Below are 27,499 nucleotides of genomic sequence, written 5' to 3'. Positions count from 1 at the left end.
AGGCAGGCCCCCCAAGTCAGAGACCCATTGACCTCTGCCTGTCTCCCATGTGCTGGGATTAAAGGCATGAGATACTGTACCAGTATTTTATGTGGATGCTTGGGATCAAATCAAGTCCCCATGCTTGCAGAGCAAGTTCTTTACCAACTGAGCCATTTCCCCATCCCACATATCTTTATTATTCATAACTATTATATGGTAAGCTATGAAAAGATAATAAAAATTGTCTACATTTTCTAAAATTCACCTAAGCTTAAAAATACATGTGCTTCTTTCTACAGGGTGGTACAATAGCACTTGAGAGGGGAAAGGCAGGATTCAGAGTTCAAGGTCAGGGACTGGAAAGATGGCTCAGAGGTTAAGAACAATGGCTGCTCTTTCAGAGGACCTAGGTTCAGTTCCTATCACCTACATGGCAGCTCACAATGGTCTGTAACTCCAGTTCCAGGGGATTCAACACTCTCATACAAACATGCAGTCAAAACACTAAAAAAAAAAAAATCATTAAAAAAAAAATAGTTCAAGGTCATCCAGCTACATACAAAGTTCATAACCAGTATGGGCTATGTCAGGCCCTGTCTCACAAAGCAATCATAAAAAGCTGATGAGATAGCTTAGCTGGCAGAGGTACTTGCCACCAAGTCTGCTAACCTGAGTTGAATGAACGGGACCCTCCTAGTAGAGCCAACTTCACAAGTTGTTTTCTGACCTTGTGTGCCTGCGCATACGCATGTACACACACAGATAACATACAAGATAAATAAATATAAAAACATTTTTGAACCAATCAATCAAACACCAAATATGTGCTTGCAAATAAAGTAGTGATTCTGAATGTGGTTTCTCACTAAAAACCGTAATACATTATATTTAGCCAGATGTAATGGCACATTATCTATAATTTCAGTACTTGAGAGATGGGGGCAATGAGGTTCATGATTTCAAAGTCTTATGTAAATCAGTTCAAGGCCAGTCTGGGCTACATGAAAACTTGTCTCAAAAATAATCCCAGCACTCGGGAGGCAGAGCCAGGAGGATCTCTGTGAGTTCAAGGCTAGCCTGGTCTATAGAGCAAGATCCAGGACAGGCACCAAAACTACTCGGAGAAACCCTGTCTTGAAAAACAAATACATAATTAATAAAAACCAAACAAACAAACAAAAACAAAACAAATCTGGGGCTGGAGAAATGGCTCATGGGTTAAGAGCACTGGATGCTCTTCCAGAGGACCCAGGTTTGATTCCTAGTGCCCACACGGCAACTTACAACCATCTGTAACTCCAGTTCCACGAGACATGAAGCCTTCTTTGGCCTCCTCTGGCATCAGGCACACATGTGGTGCACAGACATACATACATGCAGGCAAAACACTCATATACATAAAAATTAAGAAAACATCATGCACATATTATCATTATGTAATAATACACAATTAAATTCTTTATTAATAAGTTCTCATTTATTAAGCATTTATAATGTGCTAAGTTATGTGCTAATGCTGCCTCATTAAAATCCTAAGAAGTGTCAAAATATCAACCTGACACTCTGCCTCAATAAATAAATAAATGGATGGATGGATGGATAGATAGATAGATAGATAGATAGATAAATAAAGAAAGAAAGAAAGAAAGAAAGAATAAAGAAATAAAGAAATAAAGAAACAAACAAACAAACAAACAAACAGGTGAGGCAGTGGTGGCACACACCTTTAATCCCAGCACTCAGGAGGCAGAGGCAGGTGATTTCTGTGAGTTCGAGGCCCGCCTGGGCTACAAATCGAGTTCTAGAACAACAGCCAGGGCTGCTACACAGAAAGACTCTATCTCAAAAAACAAAACAAACAACAACAACAACAAAAAAGAAGTAATGCGAGGAAGCCAGGAATGATAGTGCTCACAACTTTAATCCCAGCACTTGAGGCAGAAACAGGTAGATCTCTGTGAGTTTGAGACCAACCTGGTCTACATAACAAATTCCAGGACAGCCAAGACTACACAGAGAAACCCTGTCTCAAAAAAAAGAAAAAAAGAAAAGAAGGAAGGAAAGAAAAGAAAGAAAAAGTTTCGGAACCCCGTACTTGGAGCAGTGTGTGCAGGTTTTCTTGGGCTGAGGTGACTTGAAGACAGCCGAGTATCTCGTGATGCACTCCGTGGAACAGAAAAGCTGAGCACATCCTGTCTTATCAAGCAGTTTTTTACAACCAGAACAGAGCACATGAGTAGTGGGAATTGAAGAAACTAATGAGTCTGAGCTGGACGACGATGGACCAAGCTGAAAGCCTAGCAACACAATAAGAAAAAAAAAAAAGAAAGAAAGCAATGTCAGTTTCACCAATGCATATATTTTCAAGGAAAAAACTTGTTAGTTTGTGAAAGCCATTACACTAAGAAAACAATAACCATGCTCCAAAACAAAGACCTCAAACTTATGATCCTCCTGTCTCACATTCACAGGTCCTGATTACAGCTGTGTACCACTTTCAGCCACTTGCACACACATGTGCACATATAACTTAACCGAAAGGTGTTTGTTTGTTTGTTTCTTTTTCCAAGACAGGGTTTCTCTGTGTAGCCCTGGCTGTCCTGGAACTCACTCTGTAAACCAGGCTGGCCTGGAACTCACAGAGATCCACTTGCCTTTGCCTCCTAAGTACTGGGATTAAAAATATGTTCTACCACTCCCAGCTAGAAGCAGAAGTTATACAAAAATACATTTCCTTAATATATGTATCACCTTCTGATATAACCTTAATGTCTTTCATTTTTTAAAAGGCCAATGGTGACCAGTTTCCATACTGAAAAATAATCTCTAAAAGAGGAGAAAGACTTCCAGGTAGAGGTGCATCCCTCAGTTCTACCAACTGTAACAAACTTAGTTTTTTTTCTTACCAAGAGAAGTGTCATTAGCTGAAAACACAGCACTAATTTTCAGTTCACTTTCTTGAAGTTCATATTCCTTAAAAACAAGAGAAAGGAGAGGGAGAGAAATAAATACAATAGACATGAATAAACTAGAAAGTCAATTAAAAAACTGATTCTGAGCTGGGCAATGGAGGTACACCCCATTAGCCCCTGCACTCAGGAGGCAGAGGTAGGCGGCTCTCATGTGAGTTTGGGGCCAGCCTGGTCTACAGAGCAATTTCCAGGACAGCCCGAGCTACACAGAGATCCTATCTCAAAAGAAAAAAAAAAATTCTGATCCTGTCACATCCATCTTTTATATATCCTAATCATAGTCTTCTTCATAAAAACCTCAAACACAATCTTTACAAAGACTGTCTTCAAAATTAGAAAACATTTGCAGTTATACCTATTTTTCAAAAGTAATCTTGATAGATGAGAATATAGTATGTAGCCATTCCAATCTTTCATACTACTTATTTGTATATGTTTGCGTATGTACGTGTGTGGGAAAATATGTGCACGTGCACAGAGATACTAGATAAAGTTCCATGTCAGGTGTTTTCCTCAATCACTCTATACCTCACTTAATAAGATAGGGTCTCTCACTCAACAAATTCGGAGTTCACCAATTGCCTAGACTAATCCAGCAGGCTCCAGCACTGGGATCACAGTCCATGCTCAATTTTTTAAATTTGCCAACATTTTTACTGTAAGAAATACAAAAGATACGACAAAAGGACAAACAATTTTGAGTTTGGCTTCAACCAATTTATCTGGCAAATAAGTGAATCCAAGGAATAGTGACATCTGAACACTAATTTTGAAAAATCAATGACTTCAAGTTACCCAACAATAAATATCTGTATTTGCATTCTAGCACCCAGTAAGACATCCAGTTTCCAAAGGAGTGATGATCTGCAATCCTCAGAATTCCTCTTACCACTGCCACAGAATGACCACTGTAGACCTCCCTCTCCAAGGAAGTCTCAGTGTTAAGATACCTGTGGGAAGCCCAATCACCCACTACCTGAGTGGTTTGGTGGTGTTTTTGTTTGTTGTTTTGTTTTGTTTTTGTTTGTTTTTGTTTTTTAATTTTAATTAATTAATTAATTTTTTTGAGACACAGTTTCTCTGTGCAGCTTTGGCTGTCCTGGATCTCGCTCTGTAGACCAGGCTGGCCTCAAACTCACAACGATCTGTTTGCCTCTGCCTGCCTCTGTCTCCCTGGGATTTAAAGGCATATGTCACCACCACTACCTGACACCTGAGCTATTTTTAAAAGTGACTTCTAGTGATCAGGTATTTCATATATGGTGTGGTCCTTCAGTGATATTTTAGCTTTTTACCTGAATATTGGAAATCTGATCCCAGATCAACAGACTTCAACAGTGAGTACTTGCACACTACTTATTTCTTATGTTATATTCAAGAGTGGTCAATTAAATGAGTGACATTTATAATTAATATTTAATTTAATATTTAATATGAAATAAAATGAGTGACATAAAGTTTAGATCTCAATTAGTAATTTGTTTGTTTGTTTTGGGTTTTTTTTTTTTTTTTTGGTTTTTCGAGACAGGGTTTCTCTGTGTAGCTTTGGAGCCTTTCCTGGAACTCACTTTGTAGACCAGGCTGGCCTTGAACTCATAGAGATCTGCCTGCCTCTGCCTCTGCCTCCCGAGTGCTGGGATTAAAGGCGTGCGCCACCACCGCCTGTGTTCAATTAGTAATTTGTTTTCCCTTCTAACTAAATCTCATGTGACTAGGCTAACCCTGCCTGAACTTCTGATCCTTCAGACTCTAGCTAGGATTATAGGCATGAGGCACCACACCTGGTTTATACAATGCTGAACTGAACCCAAAACTGTTCATTTTAGGCAAACATACTCTACCAACTAAGCTAAGGCTTTAGCCCCTAAATTCATAATTTTAGCCAATATATTTACAAGCTGTCCTATCTATTAATGATCAGTGAGATACAAAAATTTCAATGCAAGCCAGGTGGTGGTAGCTCATATCTTTAATCGCAGCACATGAGGGGCAGGCAGAGGCAAGAAGATCTCTGAGTTCAAGGCCAGCCTGGTCTACAGACTGGTCTACAGAGCGAATTCCAGGACAGCCAGTTTGGGGTGGGGGATGGGGCCGGACACTCAATGCAGTCTGCTTATTATATAAAAGTCATCACAATGGGGGCTGGAGAAATGGCTCATCAGTTAAGAGTGCTTCCAACTTTTCCAGAAGGCCAGAATTTAGTTCCCAGTACCACTACTGGGCAGCTTACAACTGCCTGTAACTCCAGGATGCGCATGCACATCCTGCACACACACACAAATTTTAAGTTAAATCATCACAAGGAAATCTTTTTGTTTGTTTGTTTTGAGACAAGGTTTATCTAGGTAGTTTTGGTGCTTGTCCTGGATCTCGCTCTGTAGACCAGGCTGGCCTCGAACTCACAGAGATCCACCTGCCTCTGCCTCCCAATTGCTGGGATAAAAGGCATGCCCCACCACCGCCCGGCTAGGAAATCATTTTTATCCTTAATATAATTATTTTAAATGTTAGAAAATGAAGCTGGTTGTGGTGGTTTGGCCTATTAATCCCAACACTTGGGGAGACTAAGAAGAAAGATACCACAAGTTGTTGGCCAGCCTGGGATATATAGTGAGTTCCAGGCCAAGATATGTTGTACAGGGTGAGACTGTCTCAAAAAAAGAAAGTTTGAAAATGTAAGCCTTAAACAACAACAAAAAAATTGTTAATATAAAGCTGCTTTTATGCTAAAGTCAATTACCTTATTTTTTTTCTTGTCTAAATGACCTGATATATTTCAAAACAAAAGTTGGGGGGGAGGGTGTCAGACTTGGTTTGCAGCTCAATAAGAGTGCCACTGGGTTCCATTCCTATCACCACATAATGTAGGTATGGTCACCCTTGCCTGTAATCTCAGCTCTCAAAGAGGAAGAGATAGAAAAATGAGGTCATTCTTAGCTATAAAGTTTCAGGCTAATACTTATTAAACTATTTATTGATACATGCAAAGAAGTGGAGGTACTATATCACTCTTTCTCCTGTTGTGGGAATTCGTTCCTTTCAGCCAATGGCTTTGAGGTACAAGCCCTAGGGTGTGGCTTTGTCTATGTATTTGACCCTTTAAGAGCTGAGAGAGAGGACTTAAGCACTCTCTTGGGTGGTGAGGACTGGGTCAGATGGCATGGAGCAGCTGCAGTTGGTCCCCAGCTCCCCTGGGCAGAATGGCAGGACTCAGCAACTGGATCAGCAATGGCATCTTCCTTATTCTCTATCAGTGAGAGGATTATCCCCATTTTATACTTTAATAAATTCTTGAGATCATTTAACAGACTCTCATGGTTTCACATATCAAGTGGCGCCCAATGTGGGGCCTGAACTCGTGACCCTGAGATTTAGATTCGCATGCTCAGCCAGGCGGTGGTGGCATACATCTTTAGGAGGCAGAGCCAGGCGGATCTCTGTGAGTTTGAGGCCAGCCTGGGCTACAGAGCAAGTTCCAGGAAAGGTGCAAAGCCACACAGAGAAACCCTGTCTCGAAGGGAAAAAAAAAAAAAAAAGATTCACATGCTCTACCAATTATCAGAAAGAATGCTTAAGATTTTAAAATTAGTTTTATCAACCTGTAATATTATCTAATGCTCCTGATATAGCTTCCTAGGGTTTTTGTTTTGGGTTTTTTTTTTTTGAAGGGGGGGGGTCTTGTTTGGTTGATTAGTTTTTTTGTTTTGTTGAGACAGGGTCTCACTATTTAGCCTTGGCTGGCCTGAAGCTCCCTATATAGACCAGGCTGGCATCAACTCCTAGAGATCCACCTTCCTCTGTCTGGGATTAAAGGCATACATGATCACGCTTTATTTCCTGAGTTTTAAACTTTCATTACTTGCAGTTCCTATCACATTTCTGTGGTGATATTTTGTTTGTGATCTAACAAATAAAACTAACCAAAAGATCAGAGTGTGGAGCTAAGCTACTAGTTAGCCATAGAGCCAGGCACTGGTGGCACACACCTTTAATCCCAGCAATAGGAAAGTTGAGACAGGCAGTGATATGGCTCGGCGGAGAAAGGAGGGAGGAGACAGGAACTAGGTCTCTTTCAGGCTGAGGAGTTGGAGAGGTAATAAGTGGTGGCTGGCTGCTCTGATTCTCTGATCTTTCAGCATTTACTCTGATATCTGGCTCCAGGTTTTTATTAAGACCAATTAGGATTTAAGACCAATTAGGATTCATGTTACACATTTCCTGTTCACTGGTTTCAATTTTACCAAGTGAAAACAAGCAACCAAGAATGCCTTCGGCATCTTTATTCTGCCTTCCAATCTATCTCCAAACCACTTAGCAAACTCTTACCTTAGGAAAGGCAACTTCTCTAACTAAGTGCTAAGGACTCCTTTCCCTCTTATCACTCCATCCAACCCCCTTACTTTCCTCTCCTCTCCATCTCCACCTTGGCTTCTTCTTCCTCTCTATTATATATTAATATGTTGTTCCTTTAGAAGCTATTACTATTCACCCATTTCCCTCCCTTTACAGTCAAACTTTAAAAGTATTTCATTCTTGGGCTAGTGAAACAGTTCAGATGATAAAGGCACTTGCTGTGTGTACTGATACCAGCATAGTGAGGTATTGCTGTGAGACCTGACCATGTTTTGGGGAAGATTGTGGAAGGGTTTTGGGCTCAAAAAGCCATTGAGTATTAAGAGCTCTGAGGGATGTTCTGTGGGAACTTGGAAGATAATGTTGAGAGCAGTGCAGAGGATGGAGGCCTGACTTGTGAAATTTCAGAGGGAAGTTTAAAGACTCTATTGGGGCCACGTGTTATTTTGAATTAAGAGTTTGTGGTTCTCGTTAGCTGGGGCTGAAGAATCAGCTGTGATTAACAAAATACCAGAACTACTAAAGTGAAACTTTGCTTTACTGGAAACTTGATGCTGGTCAACTGGAGCTAAGAAACCATTGGTGATTAAGAAGAGACCAGCATCACTGAGATGAAATCTTCTGGAAAGTGTTTCCTAAGCACAGAGAAGCTATGTTCCAGAGGTAGCCAAGGTTGTACCTCATGCTGGCAGCTGGACTTGGTAATGTGTAAGCGTCACCCTGGTGGTACTGGTTTTGAAGGCATGAAGGGGTCATGGAAAGCACCTGAGGCTTGGCACTGCGAGAGGCCAGGAGAGGCCATCAGTGAAGGTGCAGCCTCAGTGGCAGGTGGAGGCCCAGGACTGAGGGATCAGGCAGAAAAGTTGAGGCTTGGCACCATGAAGAGAGCCTATGAGAGGCCATTGGTGAAAGCGCAGCCCAGGGGCAGCAGAAGACCCCAGCATTTTTAAGATGCCAGAACCATGGACAACCAAGACACAGCAGCAGCAGTGGAGTGGAGCCAGCCAGAGCCTAGAAGACGAGCTGTGTGTGCTGCAGTGGGCAGAGATGGACAAGTGACCGAAACCCTTTGGAGGAGCCCAAAAGATTGAGTGGATCCCAGACTTCGGAAGACTGAAATGAGATTTGACTCTGACTGTGCCCTGGTTTTCCCTCTTGAAGTAAAGTACTTAACTGGAGCCCATAGTTGAGAGACTGTGAATTTTAAAAGACTTTGAATTTTAAAAAAGATTGACTATTTTAAAGGGACTGAAATTTTTTTTTTCTTTTTTGTTTTTTTCAAGACAGGGCTTCTCTGTATAGCTTTGGAGCCTGTCCTGGATCTCACTTTGTAGACCAGGCTGGACTCAAACTCACAAAGATCCTCCTGCCTCTGCCTCCCAAGTGCTGGGATTAAAGGCATGCGCCACCACCTCCAGGCAGTCTTATTTTTTTGTTTTTTTTTGTTTTTTTTTTTTTTTGGTTTTTGGAGACAGGGTTTCTCTGTATAGCTTTGCGTCTTTCCTGGAACTCGCTTTGGAGACCAGGTTGGCCTCGAACTCACAGACATCTGCCTGCCTCTGCCTCCCGAGTGCTGGGATTAAAGGCTGTGCCACCACCGCCCAGCGGGACTGAAATTTTAATGTGTTTGAATTTGTAAAGACTGTGGGACTTTAAAAGCTATGTATGTTTTTAATGTGAAATCTTGGGGATGAGTAGGAAAGGAAGGGTTGTGGCTTAATAGTGATGTGTTTGCGTGCCAAGTTGACAAGGGATCAGTTATACTGTTTTGTTTTGGGTTTGTTTTTGTCTAGTTTGTGTGTCAACTTGACACAGCTAGAATTATCAGAGAGGAAGGAGCCTCAGTTGAGGAAATGCCTCCACGAGATCCAGCTGTAAGGCATTTTCTCAATTAGTGATAAACGGGAGAGGGCCCAGTCCATAGTGGTTGGTGCACCCCTGGGCTGGTGGTCCTGGGTTCTATAAGAAAGCAGGCTGAGCAAACCATGGAGAGCAAGCCAGTAAACAGCACCTCTCCATGGCCTCTGCATCAGCTCCTGCCTCCAGGATTCTGCCCTGTTTGAGTTCCTGTCCTGACTTCCTTCAGTGATGAACAGCAATATGGAAGTGTAAGCCAAATAAACCCTTTCCTCCCTAACTTGCTGTTCGTCACAGTGTTTTGTCCCCACAATAGAAACCCTAGCCGGGCAGTGGTGATGCACACCTTTAATCCCAGCACTCAGGAGGCAGAGGCAGGCAGATCTCTGTGAGTTCGAGGCCAGCCTGGTCTACAGAACCAGTTCCAGGACAGATTACAAAGCTTTCTCTCAACCCCCCCCAAAAAAAGAAAGAGAACCCTAAGATACTGTACAAACCTGACGACCTGAGCCATTTCTGATCCCACGATGGGAAGAATAAACTCAGGAAAGCTACCATCTGACCTCCACACACACATCATGGCACATACATACCCACACTCACACACATCAATACACATACACAACTTTAGAAACAAATACTTCATTCTTTCTCTGTGGTCTCATTTTGATTCCCTCTTGAATCCAATGCAATCAGGCTAGTAGTTAAGACTATTTTAAAACAGCCAACCATTTCACAATTGCTAATCCAGTAACTGCTTTTAAGTTCCATTACTACTCGGTCTCTTGGCAACATCTAACACAGTCAATATTCCAACATCTTTGATTTCCTCATTTCATCACTTTTTGTTTTTTAGATTTACTCATTTATTAGAGTGTTCTGCCTGCAAGTATGTCTGTATACCACATATGTTCCTGACAACCACAGAGGTCAGGTAAGGATGTCAGGCCTTCTGGAACTGAAGTTACAGACAGTTTTGAACACCCACGTGGCTGCAGGGAATCAAAGCTGGGTCCCCTGCAAGAACAAGTGCTCTTAACCGCTCTGCCGTCTTTCTAGCCCTCATCACTACTTTTTTAAAAATTTATTCTCAGGCTAGAGAGGTAGCCCAGCAACTGTAGACGACCTGAGTTCAGTTCACAACTGCCTGTAACTCCAGCTCCTGGAGAATCTGCACTTATGGTTTCCACAGACACCTGCACTCATATGCTCATTAAAAATACAAATAAATCTTTTTATAAAGAAAGCAGGCTTTAAAAGATTTAAAAGAAATGTATTGGGCCTAGATATATGGCTCAGCGGTTAAGAACACTCAATGACCTTCCAGAAAACCTGAAGTTCAATTCCTAGCATCCATATAGGCAGCTCACAACCATTTCTAACTCCAGATCTATAGGGCCCAGGCCCTCTTCTGGCCTCTGTAGGCATCAGGCATGCATGTGGTGCACTTACATACACACAGGCAAAACACCCACACGTGTAAAATTTTTAAAAGTTTATTGTGACCCTTCCATTCTGCCAATTCCTCTTGAACTCAAAGAGATCTGCCTGCCTCTTTCTTGAGTACTGGGATGAAAAGAATAACCACACACCTGGGCTATCTTTTTGTTTGTGTTTTATGACCCAGTGAGTTTCATTAGTAAATATGCAGTAGACAATGTCTGTACCCTCGCGAGGTCTTTAGCAAAGTTATGAAAGTAGAGCCTTCATAAATTACCTTAGTCCCTACAATATCCACTTTTCTCCTTACTGTGGCAAAATAGCTGACAGAGTTAAGAGAAAAGGTGTTTACACTGGTTACCAAGGATACAGAGTTTATCATGGTAGGAAGGAATGCCAACTGGGACTTCAATAGCATCTATATCCAAGATTAGGAAGCACAGCAAACTATATGATCCCCAGGACCTGCCCAGAGCAACCTACTTCTTCATCTAGGCCCCACCTCCTAAAGGATCCACACCCACCCTAAAAAGTACCACTATCTGGGAATCAATTGCTTTGAAGGAAACATGCCCCAAAGAAGTTCATGTATTTAAACAGCTGGTCCCCAGTTGGTGGTCCTGTTTAAGGAGTTTATGAAACCTTTAGGAGGTAGAATCTTGCTGGAAAAATCTAGCACCAAGGAAGGGCTTCAGATTTTATGGCCTAGCTCCACTACCTGTTTTCTGTATGAATGACAATGTGACCAGTTAGCTTCCTGCACTTGTCACCATGATTTCCTGACTGCTGCCATGTCTTCCCTCATCATAATGGACTTCATAGTTCTGGAACCGCAAGCCAAAATAAACTCACTCCTTCCTAGTCTTGGTCATAATAATGCTGCATCACAGCAAGAGAAAGGAAACTAATTAGGGGACATTTCACATTTAAACCGTGACTGTGCCCCTTAAAAGTAAAGGCCAAAAGACAGCTCTCTTCCCATGAACTAAAGCTCCATGAGGTCCATATCCTGAGATTTCTTACTGAACCCACCATGCTGGGGGACTGCTCTGACTTCCAGCTTCCAAAGCCATGAGAACAAGTTTCTACTGTTTGCTGGCGATGGAGCTCAGATCATTTATTTAAAATATGCAAAGCCCTGGATTCAATATCACTGAGATATTAGCAAAGCAATGTCTCTCATAACAGTACAAAAGAGACAGAGGCAGATAATCTGCCAGGAGTCCAAAGTCAGCCCCAACTACCTATTGAAGTCCAGGCCAGCCTGGGCTACAAAATGAGACCACAACTCAAAACAGCAACAACAAACAAAAGAAAGGTTTGTGTAGTTTACTTTTTATTTGTTTTTCTATGTGTGTAAGCTGTTGGCACACATGTTCCATGATGAGTATGTGGAGGGAAGAGAACAACTGTGTAAAATCAGTTCTCTCCTTCCAACTTCACATGGGTTCTAGGGACAAACTCGGGTTACGACACTTGCTCGGCCAGCCCCTAGACCCACCGAGCCATCTCACGGGCCTGGTTTATCATAATGCTACCAGTCTATGGTAATGTTGCGACAGCAGGATGAAATGACTTAGATAGTACTGTGGTCTGTCCCCTCTGAAACTCATGCTGAAATTTGATTCCTAATTGGTATGTTTACATAGAAAAGTTGAAAATTTCATGGAGTCCCATCCCAACACAAAGAACTACAGACAATTAATGACTGTTGGGAGACAGAATTAGCCTCTCCCAGGTATAAGCCCTCTTTTTTTTTTTAAAGGCTTTTTTTCTTTTTTTTTACATTTTTCATTGGTGTTTTACCATGGCTGTTGTGTCCCCTGGAACTAGAGTTAGAGACAGTTGTGAGCTGCCATGTGGGTACTGGGAATTGAACCAGGGTCCTCTGGAACAGCAGTCAGTGTTCTTAACCTCTGAGCCATCTCTCCAGGCAGGCATAAGCCCTCTTATTGGCTGTCCAAAGCAAAGTGGTCAGCCCAGGAACTAGATATACACACACAAACAACAAAAAAGGACTCAGGAGGTTGTATTTATATATTTGTGCATACACACACACACACACACACACACACACACACACTCACTCTACAATAAAGAAAAAGAGGCTTTCAACTTGGGAGGGGGATACAGGAGGGGTTTGAGGGAGGCTGCCTGGGAAGGGCTAAAAGGAGGAAAGGGAGAAGGAAAAGTAATGTAATTCTATTTCAATGAAAAATACATTTTTTTCCTTTTAACTGAAAATAGACTTTTTTCATATAATATATTCTGATCACAGTTCCCCTCCCCCAACTCCTCTCAGATCCTCCCCCACCTCCCCACCCACCCAAAACTATACCCTTTAGAAAACAAGCAACTAAAAAAAGAAACAAAAAAGGACAAAACAAACAAACAAAAAAAAGCCAAAGAAAAAGTACAAGGAGCACAAACAACACATATTTCCACACACAGGAATCCCATAAGAACACAAAATCAGCCAGGCAGGGTGGCACACGCTGTAATCCCAGCACTCAGGAGGCAGAGGCAGGCAGATGAGCTCAAGACCAGCCTGGTCTACAGAGTTCCAGGACAGCCAGGGCTACACAGAGAAACCTTGTCTCCAAAATAAAGCAAAACAAAAACAAACAGTCCAGAAAAGTATTATGAGATGAAAGACCTCCAAGTATACCACTGAGTTCATTTTGTGTTGGCCATCTACTGCTAGGCATGGGGCCTGCCCTTAAGTCTGGTTTGTTGTGGAATATTACTTTATTTTTGTAAAGATGTGTTAAATTTGTTTCACCTTGCCTGCCTAAGGGATCTGACTGGTCTAATAGAAAGCTGAACGGCCAATAGCTAGGCAGTAGAGGGATAGGCCGGGCTGGCAGGCAGAAAGTAAGTAGGCGGAGGAGTCTAGGCTCCAGAGAGGAGAGAGGAGGGAGAAAAAAAGATAGGGAGAGAGGGAGGGAGATGCCCAGGGCCAGCCGGCCAGCCAGCCAGGCAGCTGCCAACCAGCAGCCAGACATGGAGGAAGCAGTGAAAGTAGGGCATACAGAACGAAAGGTAAAAGGCCCTGAGGCAAGACACAGATGAAGAGAAACAGGTCAAAGTTTTAAGAGCTAGTGGGACAAGCATGAGATAAGGCTGAGCATTCATAACTAATAATAAGTCTCCATGGCATGATTTTGGAGCTGATGGGAGGTCCAGAGAAAGCCTGCTACAGTGGTTCATATACCCAGTCAAACTCTGCTGGAGAAAACTAATTCTTCCCTTGTGAACAGTTGTCAGTTAGGTTAGGGAGCCTCGTATCCACCTCCCCTTCAGCACTGGGACCCCATCTGGCTTAGCCCTGTGCAGCTCTGTGTACGCTGCAGACTCTGTGAGTTTGAGTGTACATCAACCCTGTTGGGTCCAGAAGGCCTTGTTTCCTTGTCTTCCATCCCCTCTGGCTTTGACAACCTTCCTGCCTCCTCTTCTGCAAAGTTCCCTGAGCCCTGAAGGGAGGGATTTAATGGACTGAGTGTTCCAAGGTCTCTCATTCTCTGCACATTGTTCAGTTTGCGGGTCTCGTATTTGTTCCCATCTGTGCAGGAGGAAGCTGAGAAGACACTAACCTATGAGTACAGCAGATTGTTTCAGGAGTCATTCCATTGCTACACTCCTTTAGCAGAGTACTGTAGGATTGTTTTCCTCTAGGTCCATCCAAGCAGTATCAGGTATGAGTTGCATCGCATGGACTGGACCTTAAATACAACCAGATGGTGGTTGGTCACTCCCACAACTCTCTGTGCCACTGCTGCACAGTGTGTCATATAGGCAGGTCACCACCGGAGATGGCAGGGTTAGTAAAAAGAAAAGTAGAAAGACATGTGACTCCCACTAACAGTCTTGAGAAGCAGTGGGACTCCTTGGAGGTAATCAGGTTATGAAGACAGACTGGTTTCTTTCGTACAGTACTGGACTACTCAGAATAGGGCTATCCCTTCTGTTTGGTCTGTTCCATACACATTTACTTGCCCTTCCACCTTCCCATCAGGAAATAACACAACACCATATACACTTGCCAGGAAGCAAGCAGTAAGCAGTTCAGTACTGTTAAGAACTAGTTTGTGTCTTGCGGTGGTGGCACACGCCTTTAATCCCAGCACTCGGGAGGCAGAGCCAGGCGGATCTCTGTGAGTTTGAGGCCAGCCTGGTCTACAGAGTGAGATCCAGGAAAGGCACAAGCTACACAGAGAGAGACCCTGTCTCAAAAAAACAAAAAGAACTAGTTTGTGGGAGGAATGTGGAAGAGTTTGGAACTTTGAGCTGGGAAAGCCCTTGAATACTCAAAGCAGAGATTTAATGTGTCATTATGAAGGGAGCTAGGGTGAGAAGAATGCTAAAATAAATGTGGATAGTGGAGACCTGACTCATGAAGTTTTAGAAGGAAACAAGGACTCCGTCAGAAACTGAGATGGGCACATTCATGTGATATTTTTTTTTGGCCAATAATCTGTTTTTATTCTGCCTATGTCCTGAGAACTTAAATAAAGTTGATTGAGTTTAAAGGAAACAGACTAATTTGCTGCTCAGAAAACAGCTATAATTGTGGTGGTTTGAATGAGACTGGCACCCATAGGCTCATAAATTTGCATGCTTAGTCCCCAGTTGATGAGCTACCAGAGGATAATTAGGAGATTGGCATTGTTGGAGGTGCATCAGTGGGGTGGGCTTTGAGGTTTGAAAACCCTGCAACAGGCCCAGTATCTCTATCTACCTGCTGCCTGAGGATCAAGATATAAAGCTCTATGCTGCTTTTCCAGCACCTTGCATACTCTTCCTGATGACCTAAGTAAAGCTCCAGGACCCATGTCAGTCAGTTCACAATCACCTGAAACTCCAGCCAGAGATCTGATGCCCTCTTATCTCCAAGGACACTCAAACTCATGTGGCACACATGAAGACACACACACACACACACACACACACACACACACACACACAAACAAACAATAATAAAATTCAAAATTAAAGCCAGGTGGTGGTAGTAAATGCCTTTAATCCCAGCACTCAGGAAGCAGAGGATCTCTGTGAGTTTGAAGCCAACCTGTCTACAGAGTTAAAAAAAAAAAATCCAAAATTAAATACATAAAAATAATATTAAAATTTAATAAATAAAAGAAAAATTTGAACTGAGTGTGGTAGTACACACCTTTAATCCTAGCACTCCAGAGGCAGAGGTAGGCAGATCTCTGAGTTTTCTAAGCCAGCCTGGTCTACACAGAGAGTTCCAGGCCAACTAGAACCATACATAGTGAAACCCTGTTTTTTTTTTTTTTTAAAAAAAAAAAAAAAAAAAGAGGCAAAAAACACTGAATAAAATACATCTATTACAGCTGGTTATGGTGGCATGTGCCTTGAATCCCAGCACTTGAGAAGTAGAAGGAAGAGGATCAAAGATGTCCTCAACTCCTAGCGAGTTCAAAGCCAATTTGGATTACCCAAAACAAACACATAGAATTTTCATTTTTATCTTTTAGTGAACTGCAAATAGTTTCCAGGAGCACACATTAGAAATGGGAAAGCTAACCAATGGCAGTGAGGAGGGAAACCAAGGCTAGACATGAGTAGTTTGGACAGCACACTCCAATGTTTATGATTTGCTGTATAGGAGGAAACTGGCCGAAGATGGTAGAGTACCTGTCTAGCTTGTGCAAGGCCTTGGGTTCAAGCCCTAGCACGGGGGTGGGGCGGGGGAGAGGGTGGGTTAATATTACATCTGTAAAGAATAAAATGGCACCACTACAGTGTTTTGAAGGACTGCGTGAGTGAAGGTAGGGCAAGCTGCAAACGGTTCACATGAAAAATAATGAAATGGGGAAATATATTTAAAAAGCAGAACCCACAAAACTTGGCAAACAAATGGTTATAGTGGATAAGGCAAGAGGAACCATTTGCCAACTCAAGGGCACGTAAGCACACTGAAAGGAGAAGCATACTGGAGGCCTCCACCACTCCCTCCACATTCTGCAAACACCACCTTCCAACCCTCTCAGCTCACTGTGACTACAGCAAAGAAGGCATGGAATTCATGAGCAACACCAAACCTAGGGGGAATTCCTGTGCTGCAAAGATCCTGCTGTGAGCTGGTGTGAGAAGTTAAATCTTACTTTTTTTGTTTGTTTGGTTTTTGGAGACAGGGTTTCTCTGTGTAACAGTCCTGGCTGTCCTGGAACTCACTTTTTTTGTTTGTCTTTTTGGTTTTTCAAGACAGGGTTTCTCCGTGTAGTTTGGTGCCTGTCCTGGATCTTTCTCTATAGACCAGGCTGGCCTCGAACTCACAAAGATCCGCCTGACTCTGTGTCCCAAGTGCTGGGATTAAAGGCATGTACCACCACACCCCGAATTTATTAATTTTTATTATGTTTAAATACTATTGCTTTGTTTCTACAATAAGATCAGTAACTAAAGAGCGTAAAACAAAACAAAAACAAAAAACATGCTTAAGAAAGTGTGGGGCGTTTACCCAACCACCCCCACAGTTCCCCAGAGTTTTCTTGAGTGCGAGCAGCAGGAAATATTAGATAGAAGGATTTATTGCAGAGAATCTTGCGGAGATAAACAGATAGAAAATAAAGGATAGCCTCGAAAGGGCCTGGAACCTATTCCAACGGGGCCCGACTGTCTCTGCCCCAGGGTTTTTATAGAGACACCAAGGGGTGGAGCAAAAGACCTCCTCCCCCAGCACAGCTAAGTGCAGACCATCCCAGACACCTGCACTCAGGCCCATGGTCTAATCATCCTCTATGTGGACCTGCTGGGTAAAGCCACGAGGAACCCGAGAACGGGCTCCCACAAGAAAGTAAAAAAATTTCTTGCCAAAAGAACTGACTCTCTCGGACTGGAGAGATGGCTCAGAGGTTAAGAGCACTGACTGCTCTTCCAGAGGTCCTGAGTTCAATTCCCAGCAACCACATGGTGGCTCAATACCATCTGTAATGAGATCTGGTGCCCTCTTCTGGTCATACATACTGTCTACAAAATAAATAAATAAATTAAAAAAAAAAAAAAAAAGAACTGACTCTCTACAAGTTATTTTTGCTTCTAATCTGTCTTTAAGGGACAGCCACAGTGCTTCCCAGATGCGAATCTGTTTCATGTTACTGTCTCTACAATGAGAACCTGGCATGGCAGCACACACTTGCTGTGGGATGTTCTGTATGGCAAATGTGTTGCTAATTAGTCAATAAATAAAACACTGATTGGCCATTGGCTAGGCAGGAAGTGTAGGCGGGACAAGGAGGAGAATAAAGCTGGGAAGTGGAAGGCTGAGTCAGAGAGACACTGCCAGCCGCCATGATGACAAGCAGCATGTGAAGATGCCGGTAAGCCACAAGCCATGTGGCAAGGTATAGATTAATAGAAATGGATTAATTTAAGCTGTAAGAACAGTGAGCAAGAAGCCTGCCACGGCCATACAGTTTGTAACCAATATAAGTCTCTGTGTTTACTTGGTCGGGTCTGAGCGGTTGTGGGACTGGCAGGTAAGAGAGATTTATCCTGACTGTGGGCCAGGCAGGAAAACTCAAGCTACACACACTCACTGGATAGACAGAGGCAAGAGGACTGGAAGGTAAAGGTCATCCTCGGCGACATAGCAAATCTGAGGACAGCCTGGTGATGAGACTGTCTCAAAAAATAATAAACTAAAACTAACCCTATAATGTCTCCTGTTGCTCTTAAAATCAAAGTTCATAACAAGGCTCTATTCTGCATAATCTTCTCAATTCAAGCTATATAAGGAGGGGCGGGCTCTCTGAAATATTACTATCTGGGTTTGAATCCTATCTAATGTCTACTAACTGATCCATACACACTGCTTGGCTTTTTTGAGCTCTGGCATCCTCATGTGTAAAATAAGAATATTTTCTTAGATGTGAGGGTAATAATGGGCACACTCTTAAGCATGCATTGATATTAATAATCATATTAATGCCACATACTATCATATGATACATATCACACATTATACCATCTATTAGTGTAGATAATCATTACCATTTATATATTTGTTTCTTTAACAAAAACAAGTACCACATTTACCATGACCTTTGCTCTTTTCTCATTCAGAATACCGAAAACCTGATTAATCCATCGTCTTAGACGTTTTTGTATTGCTTTAAAAAAAAAAATCATGCAGAGCTAGAGAGATGGCTCAGCTGTTAAAGGCTAGGTTCACAACCGAAAATTAAGAAAAACCATGCAACAAATCATTTGTAAGGAAAGGAGTTTTCTCATAGTTCTGAGGACTGTAAATTCCAAGACCCAGGGGATGCATTTAGTCAAGTCTTCTAAGTCACATCATAATGTGACAACGGGTGGGAGAGTGCCCAAGAATGAACAAGACTGCAAGCGAAGAGCAGCTCCATTGACTTTTACAACCAACTCAGTCCTGGTAACGACAGGATCTGCACTTAGGATCATCGCCCCAGCAACACTGCATCAGGAGTTAAGTTCCCAATGAATGAGATTTGGAGCTACATTCAAAACATGACACATGCTGGGCGGTGGTGGCACACACCTTTAATCCCAGCACTCAGGAGGCAGAGCCAGGCAGATCTATATGAGTTCGAGGCCAGCCTAATCTACAGAGCGAGTTCCAGAACAAGCTCCAAAGCTATCTCGGAAAAACAACAACAACAACAACAACAACAACAAAAAAAAAAAAAAAAAAAAAAAACACATCTAGTCATTTTGGACCAGCACTGAGAATTGAACACAGATCCTCACAGTGCTAGGAATGCACTCTACTGCTTAACTATATATCCCTCGGCTTTCATAGCACTCATCTAATGGATGAAAAAAAAAATCAATTTTATCAACTTATAAACCAGAAGCTGTCGACTACCATTTTCTCCAGACAAAAAATAATAACTTTCAATATTTTAAAAGTCAAGAGAGTCGGGCGGTGGTGGCGCATGCCTTTAATCCCAGCATTCGGGAGGCAGAGGCAGGAGGATCTCTGTGAGTTCGAGGCCAGCCTGGTCTACAGAGTGAGTTCCAGGAAAGGCGCCAAAGCTACACTGTCTCGAAAAACCAAAAAAACAAAAAAGTCAAGAGAGCCAGGTGGCAGCGGCGCAGGCCTCACACCTTTAATCCCAGCACTCTGGAGGCAGAGCCGGGCAGATCTCTGAGAGCTCGAGGCCAGCCTGGTCTACAGAGCGAGTTCCAGAACAGCCAGGGCTACACAGAGAAAAAAAAAGTCAAGAGAAATGCTTACCTGTGCATCATCAGGCTCCTCTTTAATGCTGTCCAGAAGCCCTTGTTGTACCACTGCTTTGTCACATCCACCATCCAAAGGTTCTTTCATTCTAATTGTTTATTCAGAGTTCTCCCTTTGAAAAGGGAGATTTCTTCTTATGATGGACAGCTAGACTCCTAAAACATAAGATAAAGGATTGGTACTCGGATTTTGTTCTCCTTCATGCTAACGTGTTAACAGTTTCATGCTGGAGCATTTGAGCCACAACCCTTCCAGGACTATGACTATTCTTTCTGCTCCTGGGTTAGCTACCTTTCTTCCAATGAGAAAAGTCTCACTTCCCTGGTGTCTTAGACAAGCACTATGGTCTTTAAACTATGTTGAAGGTTGTTGAGACGTAGACTGGCCAAATGAGCTAAGCTCTTGGAGAGTTGGACTCAGTACAATTCCTGATTGCATGGGCATTGACTTGAGACCCAAGTCAGCTTTGATTTCTCAAAGTGAGGTAATTGGCTCACCTTCCCCTCTAAATTGGCCTGCGCTGGAATTAAGAGCCCTTTTCTTGGCGTAAAGCCAGTTCAGAGCCTAAGATGTCATCACAAGTGCACACCAAGTTCCGGTTTGCAAGTGGACCAATTGGACGTTCTGGAGCCTCCATGGAGGTCAGGCCTGTCTTCCTATAAGCCAGTGGCTCTCAACCTTCCTAATGCTGTGACGTTTTAATACAGTTCCTCATGCTGTGGTGACCCCAACCATAAAATTATTTCGTTGCTACTTCATAACTGTAGTTTTCTTACTGTTATGAATCATAATGTAAAGAGCTGAGAACCGCTGCTATAAACAACCTTCCGGTTGTTCTCCAGACTCCCAAACGTACAAATGAAAACATAAAAGTAAAAGAGAAACCTTCGCTAAAGGCCTCTTTCATCAGCCCAAGCCAGCCATAAGAAACAACGGATTTTTAAAAGCCTGTCGCGAAGCCGGGGTCGAGAACTTACCACCACCTGCCACTGTTGTAACAATATGCAGGTGTGTATGCCTCCTCCGATTGTCGCCAGCTCTCTGACGTTCCCGTTCGCAACCAGAATGCCCCAGCCTGTCCCCAGCCAGCCAGCGCAGGAACGCAGTGTCAACCGCGGCGTGCGAGCCAGCAGGCGCCAGCCTGCCCCAGGGTGCCCGGACCCCACCGCAGCGCACAACGCCGCCGCGTCACTCCGCCCACGCCTGAAGGTGCCCGGCCAGTCGCATGAAATTACCCAGCTCCACTTGCGCCGTTGGGTCACGTGTGGCCACGCCCCATTTGGACACGTGGTGCGGTGTCCCGCCCACAAACCCAGAAGTCCCGGCGGCCTCCTATACCCCGCCGTACGCCCACCTCCAGTCACCTAGCGGCTTCCGAAGGGGCACGAGACTGAGGATGCACAAGAGCACTCAAGGTCCTCAGTGGGGTCAACAAATTCCTTTCCTGGAATCGCCCGAGGCTTCGCGAGGCAACGCCTTGCTAACTGCGCCTGCGCACTCCTGCTTCTGTCCTAGCCCTAAGGTAATTGGCCGCTCCCAACCGTGATTCCCGCCTTCTTTTTCCCATCATGCCCTAGGCCTGGAGCCTAGTGGCCGTCCCAGCGTTCTCTCTTCATTTATGGCTGACTTCTTAAAGAGACGGGAGATTGGGGCCATGAAAAAGTGGAAGGAGGAATTTGAAAAAGGAGATCAGGAGTGTTAGATGGCGCTGTATATTCCCTGTACTATTCTTTTTTTTTTTTTTTTTTTTCGAGACAATGTTCTGTGTAGCACTGGCTGCCCTAGAATTTTCTGTAGCCGAGGCTGGCCTCGAACTCATGGAGATCCTCCTGCCTCTGTCGCCCGAGTGCTGGAATTAAAGGTGTGCGCCACCACCGCTGGCCACTCTGTTCTGTTCTATAATGGCTTCTCCTTAAAAAGATAGATGCTAGAGAACATAATACTTGGGCATTTATTAATCAAAGTTACTGCTATACAATTATGTATCATTCCACATCATAGTGATGGAAATTCTAATATGGTATACATTTTTGTCAGGAAAAATTAAACTTTGGGTTTTTTTTATCCAATATTGTTTTTGAGATATATTTATGATTTGTGAAACTGTTCTTTATTGTGACTGCTGCATAGTATTTTTCTATATTTATTCTCTTATGACTATCCATGATTCATTCAATATGGCTGATAGATTTTTATTATTGAGACAGCATCTAGCTATGTAATACAGATTTGCCTCTATTTGTTATTCATTGTGTTTCCATCCTTCAACATATATGTTGAAATAAGAACTCTTGGGGCTGGAGAGATGGCTCAGGGGTTAAGAGTGCTGACTCTTTTTCCGGAGGACCTGAGTTCAATTCCCAGCACCTACATGGCAGCTCACACCTGTCTGAAACTCCAGTTTCAGGGGACCCTGACACCCATGGCAAAAACACAAATGCACATAAAAATAAAATAAAATATATTTAAAAAAAAAAAAAGAACTCTCAGAATGTCTCCTTAGTTTTGGAAAATGGATGATTGCTGATAGAACTAGTTAAGATAAAACCAGAGGCTGGGGAAATAACTCAGTGGATAAATCTCTTGCTGCAGGAACATGAAGACCTGAGTTCAGATCTCCAGAATTCATATAAAGCTAGATACATTTGTAATCCCAGCATTCCCACAAGATGAGAGACAGAGACAGGAGGCCAGCTAACCTGCAGTATACATACATGTGTGTGCCATATGCATGCACACACACACAAATTGTTTTTTATTTTCATTTATTTATTTATTGTTTTGTTTTTTTTTCGAGACAGGGTTTCTCTGTAGTTTTGGTGCCTGTGCTGGATCTCGCTCAGTAGACCAGGCTGACCTTGAACTCACAGAGATCCTCCTGCCTCTGCCTCCTGAGTGCTGGGATTAAAGGATGTGCCACCACCACCCTGTAGCTGGAAGTTTTCCTGTGTCCCACTGCTCAGACCCAAATAAACATACAGAGGCTCATATCAATTATTAATTGCATGGCCATGGCCAATGGCTCAAGCTTCTTACTAGCTATCTCTTGTAACTAAACTCAGCCCATTTCTATTAATCTGTATGTGCCTACATGTTTCGTGGCTTTACCTGTGTGCCATTACATGCTGTGCCCTGGACAGTGGGATGGCATCTCCTTTCTCTCCTTTCTCCTCCCACTATCTATCTCTCTTGGATTTTCCCACCTGAAAATGAAGCTTTATTTATCAACCAATTGGAGCAACACATATTCACAGCATACAGAAAGATATCCCACAGCACCACCTGGCTGTTTTTAATTTTTTTTTTTGAGCTACATATTTCTAATACACAGTGTTACAAAATGAACATTACTTTTTTTAATTAATTTTTTATTTATGTGCATTGGTGGTTTGCCTGAAATATGTCTGTGTGAAGTCTGATCTTGGAGTCACAGACAGTTGTTAGCTGCCATGTGGGTGCTGGGAATTGAACTGGGGTCCTCTGGACGAGCAGTCATTGCTGTTAACCACTGAGCCATCTCTCCAGTCCCAAACATTGCTATTCAACAGTGGAAGAATAGGGGCTTAGCAAGGGGAGCTCAGACCAAAGCAAGTCCAAAACCCAGCAAGGCAAACACCAACTCCTAAAGCTCAGATCTGAATCTGTGGATCTTGATGGACTCATCTGGACTCCAGGAACTAAGGTAGCCCTGCTCCCCCAGCTCTGCTGCAAGCAGAACACACTTCTTTGCTGAAAGCTCCACCCTTGCATACAGCTTTCCTTTATTTTTCTTTCTTTTTTTTTTTTTTTAACTTTATGTTGGGGGCACAAAGGTCTTTGCACTCACAGATCACTAGGGAAACCAAGAATGTTAAACATGCAGGGGCCTCTCCTTATTGGATGAGATAAAATGCCTGTTTTCCCATCCAGAAAGCTGGGAGTGGATATTTTTAATGACCTGGAGACCTTTTTGCTATTTATGGAGGCAGACCCCACTCAAAATGTTTATCCCAAACTCTACCTCCCTAGATCTTTATCTTTAGCTCCCAGTTAATGGAACCCATCCTTAGAGGGGAATATTATATGTACTTTATAGCCTGCTGAACTCTGTGCTATCTCTGTCAGAGACCACACCAGATTCTAGGCCTTTTAGCTATAGAACCCACCCTCATGGTCACATGTACTTTGCAAAGGAATTTCTATGTAGTCATACCTTAACCTGGATTGGAATGATTGTTGCCTGGAAACCTATTCCAAAATTGTACTGTGTTTTAAATATGCTGTCAATAAACTGCCTGGCATCAGACCACCTGAAGTTTGATTCAGGTTGATAAAGTAAATTTGAATGGAGTTTTCATTCTCACCTCTTCGAAGTTTGTTTTCCTGCCTGCTGTGACATCTGCGGGGAACCCTCTCAATTTTATTTATTGGAAGAGTATGTGCATGTCCCAGAATACAAGTGAAAGGCAGAAGCCAACTTTCAGGACTTGGTTCTCTCCATTCACCTTGTGGGTTGTGGGGGAACAACTCAAGTTGCCAGGCTTAGCCCCAAGTTCCTTTACCTGCTGAGCCTTCCTACTGGCCCACATACAGTTTTCTTTGGTGAATATCCCATGGTTCTGGCATCTCCAACATCCTGAGATTTCCAGGTCTCCACTGCTATGCAGGCTTCATTTTTATAGTTTCATGTAGTGGCTTCTCGAGGAATTTCAACTCTGCCACACATTGCCTGGCCACAGTGGCTCTTTGGAAGTATAATACAAGATTCTACGATACCTTCAACCTCATCTTTCATTCTGTCAAAACCACTACCACGTAGATGATGCTGCCAAACAGGGCCTGCGAGTAGTGGACTGCCATTGTAACAGCCTCTGTGTGACGACCCTGGGAAAACACATCCCTAAGCTGTTGATTTGGAGTAGCAGGGAACCCTTTCAGTAGTGATATAAGTTCAGGCTCACTCCTTTCAAATAAAATTGCATTTTCACAAAAAGAAAGCTTTGCTGAGCCAGGTGTTGACTTGGGGTGGAGCACTTTTCCCATCGGCACAGCGCAGGGCAATAGGTTTCTCTTTAACAGTTCCAACCCTTTTTCAGCACCCAGCTTTGCTGCAGCATCAAACTTGCTTGAACTTTTTATTTTGGAATGTGCACGTTTTTGTATCTCTCCACCCCCATTTCGGGTACCAATGTTATGTATCAGTTAGTTGTTTTGTTGCCTGTGACAAGTGCACTAAGAAGTCACTGACAGAAGGAAAGGTTTGATTTGGGACACAGTTTCAGGGTGCTCTATTGTCATGGAAGAGTCATGACAACAAGAGCTTCAGACGGTTGGCCACATTACAGCTACAGTCAGGGGACACAGGGAGATGAGTGCTAGTGCTCAACTAACTTTCTCCTTTTTGGCCCATAGTTAGGACAAATCTTTGCCCCTCAGCTAACTGAATTTAAAAAAAAATCCCTCACAGACATACCCAGATACTTGTCTCCAATTGATTCTAAATCCCATCAACTTAATAAGATTAACCAACACACACACACACACACACACACACACACACACACACACACACACACACACACACAAATGTGTGCATGCAGAGGAAGAAAAGGAAGGAAGGGGAGAAAGGAGAGAAATGAAGAAATAGCCTCAGACAATGCAGCCTCAAAGTAAAGACCAAATCCAGAAAGTAACTGTTTATCAGGAAAGATTTACCCGTGATTTGTTGGTGCTGATATCGACAAAAAGGTGCTTCTGAGAAAAATTGTGCCATCTCGATCTAACATACCCATTCCATCCCATTCTAACTTTCTATCTCAAAGAGAAGAATGGATATGGTTCGGTGGGCATGGAGTAAACCATAAAGAGATTCATAAAACGCTCACAAATGTTTAAGGGAGTTACACTGGCAAAAGCACAAACACAGACTTTAAGGGGCAAAGACAGTCCCAGTGAGAAAATGTGGAGCATGAAAGAATACAAGGATGTGGTGATATTTTGTTTGTGTTCTAACAAATAAAGCTTGCCTGAATACCAGAGTGCAGAGCTAAGCTGCTAGATAGCCATAGAGGCCAGGCAGTGGTGGCACACACCTTTGATCCCAGCACTAAGGAGGTAGAGACAGGAAGAGATATGGCTAGGTGGAGAGAGAAATGTAAGGCAGGAGGAGGCAGGAGCTCAGTCAGGGCCCTTTTAGCTAAGGATTGCATAGAGGTAAGAACTAGTGGCTGGCTGCTCTGCTTCTCTGATCTTTCAGCTTTCACCCTGATATCTGACTCTGAATTTTTATTAATAAGACCAATTAGAATTCATGCTGCATATGGCACCCAACATGGGGCACAAATTCACCAAAAAAGTCGCTTTCGTGTGGCTTTGCAGCCACCAGCATAGGCCAGAGTTATGCGCAGCCAAAATCTACCTTGCCAGCCAGATTTTCCTTTTCTTCCACAAGCCCTCTGAGGGAGTCTGAGATTTTTTTTTTATATTGCAGCCTCTCTGCAATAGACTCCACAGGCTTTTCGGCTCCAAAAGCCACAGGAGTTAGCTACTCTCACATATTCCCCTGTGCAAATGGCTGACTCTGGTTTCTTCCTTCTCCTTGTGGGTTGTGGCTCTCCTTGGACCCCGTCATCAGGTGCTGTGGGATGGTCTGTATGTGCTCTGATTGGTCAATAAATAAAACACTGATTGGCCAGTGGCCAGGCAGGAAGTATAGACAGGACAAGCAGAGAAGAGAATTCTGGGAAGTGGAAGGCTGAGGCAGGGAGACACTGCCAGCTGCCGCCATGACAAGCAGCATGTGAAGATGTCTATAAGCCACGAGCCACGTGGCAAGGTATAGATTTATAGAAATGATTAATTTAAGATATAAGAACAGTTAGCAAGAAGCCTGCCACGGCCATACAGTTTGTAAACAATATAAGTTTCTGTGTTTACTTGGTTGGTCTGAGCGGCTGTGGGACTGGCAGATGACAGAGATTTGTCCTAACTGTGAGCCAGGCAGGAAAACTCTAGCTACAATCAGGCTCCTGCCAAACTTGGTAGCTGCCTTGAAAATCCACTCGGGCTTCTACTGTTCTATGCAGAAGCAGTCAACCTCACATCATCATAATCATTGTCAGCAGATTTGGTGAGAAAATTGGGAATTTTTAAAAGGAGGAATTAGTTGAAAGAGAGATTTTTCCCACATTAAAAATGGGAAATGTTTTTACAATGAAGGGAGTTAGATCTTTGTTTGATAATATGCTAGATGGTTTGAAAATGGAGCAATTAAATGAGAGGATAATTAATTTAGATGGGATTTACATAATGTCAGTTATAAATATTATGTTTGAACATTTTCATATTATCATTAAAAAAGTTGGTCAGTCTGAGTGCCAAGATACAAGTCTTAGAAAAACTTGTTAAAATAGATCATAGAGATATTCAGACCTAGACAGAGGAATTTAAAAGAGAACCAGTCTCAGCATTGCATTATGAGGTTACAGATAAACTGCCTAAGGCTTTCCAACAACCAACCTTAATTTTTTTAGTAACCTTATAGGAACTGCCAAATGATAGATATCCCCCAGACTGTGTAAGAGCTGAATGAACTCTTGTGCAAATGTTAGATTTGAGGAGATTCAAGGAAGCCATAGTCTCATATGGCATGCATTCAACTTTTGCGAAGCAG

General features: G+C 42.9%; 1 protein-coding gene across 2 annotated transcripts in view; it reads right to left on the bottom strand.

Annotated features, from left to right (window-relative positions):
- Nucleotides 1-21,373, bottom strand: part of Zmym6 (zinc finger MYM-type containing 6) — a 47,585-nt gene extending 26,212 nt beyond the window's left edge. The window contains exons 1-4 of one of the 2 annotated variants that reach the window (XM_059254986.1): nucleotides 20,826-21,373; nucleotides 19,846-20,003; nucleotides 2,889-2,955; nucleotides 2,078-2,279 (exon numbers count right to left, since the gene is read on the bottom strand). In XM_059254986.1, the coding sequence (XP_059110969.1) occupies nucleotides 2,078-2,279; nucleotides 2,889-2,955; nucleotides 19,846-19,935 (359 nt within the window). In that variant the 5' untranslated portion in view covers nucleotides 19,936-20,003; nucleotides 20,826-21,373. The remainder of the gene's footprint in view (nucleotides 1-2,077; nucleotides 2,280-2,888; nucleotides 2,956-19,845; nucleotides 20,004-20,825) is intronic. The other variant, XM_059254987.1, reaches the window with a different exon arrangement.
- Nucleotides 21,374-27,499: the final 6,126 nt, after the last annotated feature.

The sequence above is a fragment of the Peromyscus eremicus genome, chromosome 2, assembly GCF_949786415.1.
Source record: "Peromyscus eremicus chromosome 2, PerEre_H2_v1, whole genome shotgun sequence".
NCBI lineage: Eukaryota > Metazoa > Chordata > Mammalia > Rodentia > Cricetidae > Peromyscus > Peromyscus eremicus.
This window is presented reverse-complemented; position numbering and strand designations above follow the sequence as displayed.